The sequence below is a fragment of the Penaeus chinensis genome, chromosome 31 (genome assembly GCF_019202785.1).
Source record: "Penaeus chinensis breed Huanghai No. 1 chromosome 31, ASM1920278v2, whole genome shotgun sequence".
NCBI lineage: Eukaryota > Metazoa > Arthropoda > Malacostraca > Decapoda > Penaeidae > Penaeus > Penaeus chinensis.
Genome location: NC_061849.1, coordinates 16,805,901 through 16,813,590, shown reverse-complemented (window position 1 = coordinate 16,813,590; position 7,690 = coordinate 16,805,901). Strand labels below are relative to the sequence as shown.

Below are 7,690 nucleotides of genomic sequence, written 5' to 3'. Positions count from 1 at the left end.
GATGGCCGCTGTGCAAGTGTTTACAAGCAACGCTGTGGTTTTCCCGGACGAGACCTGCGAAGCCGTCATCGAAGTGAAAGGCGGAAGGATTCAGCGCATCGACCGCCACACCGCCGACATATCCGCTTATTCAGACGACCAGGTAAACGGCATGTCGAGAGAGGAATGCAATTACGTTTCAATATTCCTTTCTCAGCGTTGATGTGTTCCATAGGTTGCATTTTTTATCATAAACATTTATATATATATATATATATATATATATATGCATATTTATATATATGCATATATTAATGTATACATATTTATATAGCCACACACACACACACACACACATATATATATATATATATATTTATATAAACGTGCACCAATATATGTATATATATATTAATATATATACACACGTATATATATATATATATATATATATATATATATATGAAGACACATATATATGTATGTTTATATATAAAGTCGAATGGCACAATACAGCACTGATACAGATAAATGAAAACCCTGAACAAGGACTCGAATCTCTGCCACTCCAGGTATGACCCAGAATGAGCAATACTAAATCAGCATGACCTATAATGGCAGAGGTTCAAGCCTTATCAAACAGGGTATATATATACACACACACATTTACACGAGTGTGTGTGTGTCATTTTTAATAAATCTAGTTTGTGCAGTGTTGGATTTCCTACCAAATATATAGTTACACTTCACAATATGATACGACGAAAGTAGTTGGAAAAAGTGCTGTGAGCTCAACCTGACATTGGTATCCCTGCTAGGGGCATCATTGGGGGGAGGGGGCTAGGGGGCCAGTTGACCCCCCTGGACTCTGAAAAGAAACACCTAAGAAGAAATTACTCGCACTCAAGGCGCCCACGTCTGCCCTTGTCTCTTGTGGAGCCAGTTGCCAGGTGTCGCTGGATCCACGGAGACACGGCTGGCGTCGAAATAATCTTGATATTTCGGATCTTAGCCCTCAAAGATACTTTTTAGCGAGTGTACATATATGTCTATATATATGTATATATATAGATAGATAGATAGATATATATGTATATATATACACGTATATATATTTGTATATATACAACATATATATTCATAAATATAGAACACATATATATGTGTGAGAGTGTATATGTGTGTGTGTGTGTGTGCGCGCGTGTATGTGTTTGTATGTGTATGTGTGTGTGAGCGTATATGTGTGCACGTGTGCGTGAGTGTGTGCGCGCGTGCGCGTGTGTGTACGTGCATGTGTGTGCGTGCGTGTCCGCGTGTATGTGTGTGTGCGAGTATTTTTGTGCGTGCGTGCGGGTGTGTATTGCGTGCTTGTGCGTCAACCCTTCCGTCTCTCCCGCAGGTCACCCGGTGCGGAGACCTGGTTCTGATGGCGGGGGTCGTGGACTCGCACGTGCACGTGAACGAGCCCGGGCGTGCGGCGTGGGAGGGCTACGCGTCGGCCACGCGGGCGGCGGCGGCGGGCGGCATCACGACCATCGTTGACATGCCCCTGTGAGTTAGGGCGCGCGCGTTTGGTCAGGGTATCTTTCGACCAAGTCGTAATGTTTCTATAATGTGTTATACTCTATGGGCTATAGTCTATATTGCATTGGGCTCTATAGGCAGATATGTTTGATTATGGTCATATGGTTTAGCTGTAGTGTGATCGGCTACATGTTTATAATTATTCCCTCGATTAGCTAAAGAGGTTTGTTTGAAGGAAACGTTCACGTAAAAACAGAAGATTGTGTGTATTTAATTGGAATATATTAACTCACACTCACTCACACTACAAACAGAGGCATGGCAGTTAAAATATAAAACACTGAATTTAGCATTCTGTATATAGTAAAACTCTTCAAGATTCTAGCATAGTTACAATAGAAATGCAGACAACATAATTCTGACAAAAATGATGTGAATTGGTCTTTGTCTTAATTTAGATTTCTGCGTTACTACGAGGAACATTTTCGTCATTTGTGAGGAACTTGCAATGAGAAGGTTAGCAACGTTTAAAAGGGTATATGAAATGGTGGAATTATAAGAGATGCCGGAGATTTTATCTTTTTGCCTTTTGATTATATGGGAGACCACCTGAATATAAAATAACAATAAAGAATAGGAGATGAAAAAAAGAAAGAAATATAAACAGTAATAAAATAATTCATGCAATACCCGCTATACGATTTACATTCATCCGGGTCTGAAAAGTCTACGAGAACGAGACGAGACACTTGACCAACCACCAACCACTAAACGACGTACCTCCGCGTTTTACAAGTCTACGAGAACGTTCACACTTGCCTTCACCGTTTCAGGAATTCGATCCCGCCGACCACGAGCATGGCCGCGTGGACCGAGAAGATGGAGGCGGCGAGGGGACAGTGCTGGGTCGACGTCGGGTTTTGGGGCGGGGTTGTGCCCGGTGAGGATACAGGGTGTGTGTGTGTGCATGGGCATGTGTTCTTGGAGAAAACGGAATCAGCAAATAGACGCATATCTTTTAAAACATTTCCATTCTCTGTTGTCATGCCAACACCCAAAATGTAAAGCAAACTTCGCCCCGACTTCACGCCAGGAAACGCTTCCGAGCTGCGTGAAATGGTCGACAACGGCATATGTGGATTCAAGTGCTTCCTCATCCACAGCGGAGTGGATGAGTTCCCGAGTGTGGATTATGCGCAGGTGGAAGAGGCTCTCACACAGCTATCGGATACTTCTTCTGTTTTACTGGTTTGTGCACAATATGTCCTCTATCCAAAGGAGAAAGGTTTGGAAAAGAGGATTTTTCAAACAAATAACTTTAACAGACGTATGCGAATACAGGATTATTTTAAAATCTTATTTAAACTTTTATGAAACTGGTATCTATCTATATCTATGTTTATAATGTAGATGACTGAACATATGAAAATTAGATATGATAATCAGTTGACTCAAAACAATCCTTGAGATCAGCTTCGTAGAATGATGCAAGGCTCAAATACTATTAAAATTTCGAACGAATCCGCATTATCTGATATTTATTACTCTATCAACAGTTCCATGCTGAGTGTGACATCGGGCCATCTGTGACTGATTTAGGTTAGTACCAACTTCTAAAAAATTTAAAGCCGATAAACCGAACACAAAAAGAAAAAAAAAAATTATCGATGCGCAATGTTGTCATAAACACACCAAAATACATTAATGTTTCCACTAACAAGACATGCCTTTTCTCAATAGATCCATCTGAAAAGTACAGTACATTTTTGAAGTCTCGGCCGCAAAGGATGGAGGAAGTTGCAATAGAACAGGTCATAAGTCTCTCTGAGAAAACAAAGGTACGTAGAGAATGCGCAAAAAGTATTTATAAAGAGACGAGAATTTCCGTTTATGTTTTGATTATATAGGGGAATTTACTTACATTTAATATTTTGATTAAATGACTAGATTTACTGGTCATTTACTGATTTAATTAGATAACGGAAATTTACGTTCATTGAATGTTCTGATTAAATAACGGGAATTTGCGTTCCAAAACTGTAGATGCTAGATAGTATATAGTGACTTTTTAATGGGTCACATATCTGTAATAGTCGTTTATACTTGTAATAGCAAGGAAAATAACAAATCCTTTGAATAAAAAATAGTAATGATGTTCTCTGATTTTAAAAGCAGTGCGGTGCTTGCAGTTATTAAAGAAAGAAGAAACATAAACAAAATAGATATAGCAATAGATGGACAGATAGAAAGATAGATAGAATGGTAGATGAAAGATATATACGCATATACATAAATATATATATATATATATATATATGTATATATATATATATATATATAGAGAGAGAGAGAGAGAGAGAGAGAGAGAAAGAGCTTAACAGATAGATATACAGATAGATAGCACACAGACAGATAGATAGCAAGACAGACAGACAGATAGCAAGGCAGATAGATAGATAAATAGATAGAGAAATTAATATATAGCAAGATAGAGACAAACGGACAGACCCACAGATAGGCCGGCAGACAAATCAGTAAAATGAACACATAAGCAAATTGCCGTAGTCAAAACCACTTACCCCCCATTCCCCCCCACAGGTCCGGTGTCACATCGTCCACTTATCGGCCGGAAGAGCCTTGCCCATGATACGGTCTGCCCAGAGCCGCGGCGTCCCCTTGAGCGTTGAGACGTGCCATCACTACCTCTCTCTTAAGGCTGACGATATCCCTGATAATGCCACGCAGTTTAAGTGTTGCCCGCCTATCAGGGAGGGGGATAATCAGGTGGGTGGGCTTGGGTGGGCGAGCGTGGGCTTGGGTGGGCGAGCGTGTGTGATGGACAGAAGGGGAGGTTGTAGAAAGGGGAAAAGGATGGGTGTGTACTTGTGTGTTTAGCCTTGGGTTTGGTTGCTTGTGTGTATCTGAGTTGTTAGTGCCTGTGTGTATGTGTGTGCGCGGTTGTTGATGTGTGGGCGTACGTGTGTGTGATTGTTGCTGTGTATATATTTTTGGTGCTTTCTATGTGCCTTTGTTAGTGTGACCAGAGTCATAAAACCTGGATAGCCATACACATTTCAAGCAAGTATAAACTTCATATTATATATATATATATATGTAAATATGTATATATATATATATTATACATATATTATATATTTACATACATATTAAATATATGTATATATACTTATATATCTATCTATATATATTATATTCATATTTTTACACACATACACACACACACACACACACACACACACATATATATATATATATATATATATATATATATATACACACATACATACATATGTGTGTGTGCATACATATATGTGTGAGTGCATGTATGTAAATACATAATGCTACCAACATAAAATAAAACTTTCTACCGTTCGTCTAATAGTCAGCGTCCTGCCACACAGGAGCAGTTGTGGGAAGCAGTAAGAGACGGCACTATCCAGCAGGTAGTAAGTGATCATTCTCCTTGCACTCCTGACCTGAAACTTCCCGGAAAGATGAATTTCATGGAAGCCTGGGGTGGCATTGCTTCTGTGCAGTTTGGTATGGTCCTTATTTTCATCGTTTGGAAATGCAATAGCGAAAAAATGGGACTTTGTGTATTAACTTCTTGATGGATGCTTTATTACACTTCGGTACACTTCAAAACAAGATATTTTATCATTAATGTCCTAATCTCTTTCAACAAAACCCAGTGTAAGATACAGATGCCCTGATGTCCCTTTGATTCTATATAAAAGGGCTAGTAAAAATATAAACTATTCAGTATCATTCCAAAGGTAATAATGGTAATAATAATAATAATAATAATAATAATAATAATAATAATAATAATAATAATAATAATAATAATAATAATAAACATACTGTGCATGTGAGAAACTTCAAATACACTTTAAAAAAATCGAGATCTTTTCAGAAACAAAGACTTAACCCCCCCCCCCCCCCCAAGCCATTCCATAGAGTTTCATATCCATTCAACAGGTCTGTCCGTGTTCTGGACGGAGGCAAGCAGGCGGGGCTTCACTCTCCAAGACGTCGTGAAGCTCCTCTCCGTCGGTCCAGCTTCCCAAGCTTCTCTCGGCGACAGGAAAGGAGCTCTCAAGGAAGGCCATGATGCGGACTTCGTTATCTGGGATCCATCGGAGACGTTCACCGTAGGTTTTTTTCTTGTATTTTTCTAGTCATACTTCATTTATTTATCCTTAGAAATCAATGAGAGATTGGATATTGATCTGTATGTGGTTTTGGTGTAAGTGTAATGTTTCCTATTTGTATATTTAGTAGTTTAGTTATGAAGTATAGCTTTGTATATAACCAAGCTCTTTGTATGTAATCGTGTCTAGGCATAGGATCAGGGAGCAAAATGTATAGATATGAAAACAAAAAAAAGTGACAACATATCCATGAAGGAGTAGACTTGCTGTAAATTCATAAATGCACCGAGGTATGTCATTTTATGCTTACTGAAATTATATAAGGTATTGCCCATAAAAACTTATTTGATGTTCAAATTAACATACAGTAGTTGGTATTCAGATCTGATGCATCTCAAGCTGTTGTGTACCATTTGTTCCCAATGTGTTGTTCTCGAGATAAGATTAATCGTATTAGCAGGCCTACTATGAAACATTTTTTTCTTTTCTTTAGGTCCTCGAATCAATGATTCATCATAAAAATAAGGTAAGAATTTTGTTACAGCAATTATCATCACTGCTATTATTCTTTTTGCTGTTCATCATTACCTTCAACGTTGTCATCATCTACAACTTTCAGTGTATATATTTTCTTCTTTCAAAATAACCAAATGAATACCTGTAAAGTGTCAATACGATCTCGCCAACAGATCTCACCTTACGTTGGGAAAACCTTGAAAGGGAAAGTTCACAAAACCGTCCTCCGTGGCACTGTGATCTATGACAAGGACAGCTTCACGGAATCGACACCTCGAGGCTCTTTTGTGTTTGCTTCAAGTAAAAAATAAAAACACAAGTATGTTGTAAGTTGAGGCACTTGCTTGCTTATAACTTGATGTGATTTCTGATTCGGTGTTTGTAACCTAGTGCGACCTGGTGTGAGCTTGCCTCTGCTGGAAATGAATCGACTTACGGGGAAAATGTGGCTTGGCTCTCATGTTTACAGACTCAGAATTAAATCTCTCGAACGATTAGTATCTAAATTCGGCCGATTGAGTTTTTTATTCGAATATGTTTTCCTCCTTTATCTATCTTTATGCATTCCCCTTAAGTGATTACTCATTTTGAGATATTGGAGTCATTCTGTATACAAAATGAAGGGCCTGTTAATGATAAATAAGAATCATGTTTATTTGTATTTTTACAGTTACAAGCGGTCTTTAAATGTGTTGGGAAGGATGATTAAAAGTTCTCCTAAGAGGTATATGAGACACAGAAGGTTCTTAACAATAATCTAGGGTGTGTTAATATACCATGGCTGAAAAACAATCCTGTGATTTGATATTGTTAGAATCTCTATAATTTTCAGATTATATTTTATTGTCAAAAACAAGTTCTTACTATCGGTAAGTAATGTACCATTAAAAGGGTTAAGTGCCTATACAGAACTATCTAATATTTTAACAAGACTTAAATTTGTAAAGCTAAGAAATAAACCACTGAGGTGTCAATAAACATCTTGATAAACTTTGTTTTTCAAATCCTTTCTCTTTAAAAATACACACTAGACAAGAGGCCAAAATAACATTCTCTAAGAGATCACTGTCATTCAGAATAAAGAGAATGGTACAGAAACTTATTCAGATATCTTTATTTGTCCGAATTCGCTCTTTGGCAATCTCAACCGAGGCTTTTACTCCAGAAGAGATTTGGGACAAGATAAAGTTGGTCGCTATCAGAGGAGGGGGAGCATGGGATGTCTGAGGGGAGACGGCTCGCCAAACCCTCAGGAAAGCTGCAAGAGGCCATTGAATCAAGTGGAGCATTTTAGTGCACTGACAAGGAACAATTTGAATGTATATAGTGGGGAAGAAAATATACTCGCGGTCTTTGACTCGTACGTCATCAACAGTGTCATAATTAACTGACCTTTTGTCAAGTATATACTATATATGTACACACACACACACACACACACACACACACACACACACACATACACACACACACATACACACACACACACACATATA

At 38.3% G+C, this 7,690-nt stretch overlaps 1 protein-coding gene across 3 annotated transcripts in view; it reads left to right on the top strand.

The window, feature by feature from the left end:
* LOC125041795 (allantoinase-like) overlaps positions 1-7,184 on the top strand; it is a 10,672-nt gene extending 3,488 nt beyond the window's left edge. For all 3 annotated transcript variants that reach the window (XM_047637098.1, XM_047637097.1, XM_047637096.1), the window contains 11 exons: positions 1-142; positions 1,379-1,530; positions 2,337-2,443; positions 2,597-2,751; positions 3,060-3,102; positions 3,244-3,341; positions 4,102-4,287; positions 4,926-5,064; positions 5,506-5,678; positions 6,172-6,204; positions 6,368-7,184. The exon at positions 1-142 is cut by the window's left edge. In XM_047637098.1, coding sequence (XP_047493054.1) covers positions 2-142; positions 1,379-1,530; positions 2,337-2,443; positions 2,597-2,751; positions 3,060-3,102; positions 3,244-3,341; positions 4,102-4,287; positions 4,926-5,064; positions 5,506-5,678; positions 6,172-6,204; positions 6,368-6,505 — 1,365 coding nt within the window. In that variant the 5' untranslated portion in view covers position 1 and the 3' untranslated portion in view covers positions 6,506-7,184. The remainder of the gene's footprint in view (positions 143-1,378; positions 1,531-2,336; positions 2,444-2,596; positions 2,752-3,059; positions 3,103-3,243; positions 3,342-4,101; positions 4,288-4,925; positions 5,065-5,505; positions 5,679-6,171; positions 6,205-6,367) is intronic.
* Positions 7,185-7,690: the final 506 nt, after the last annotated feature.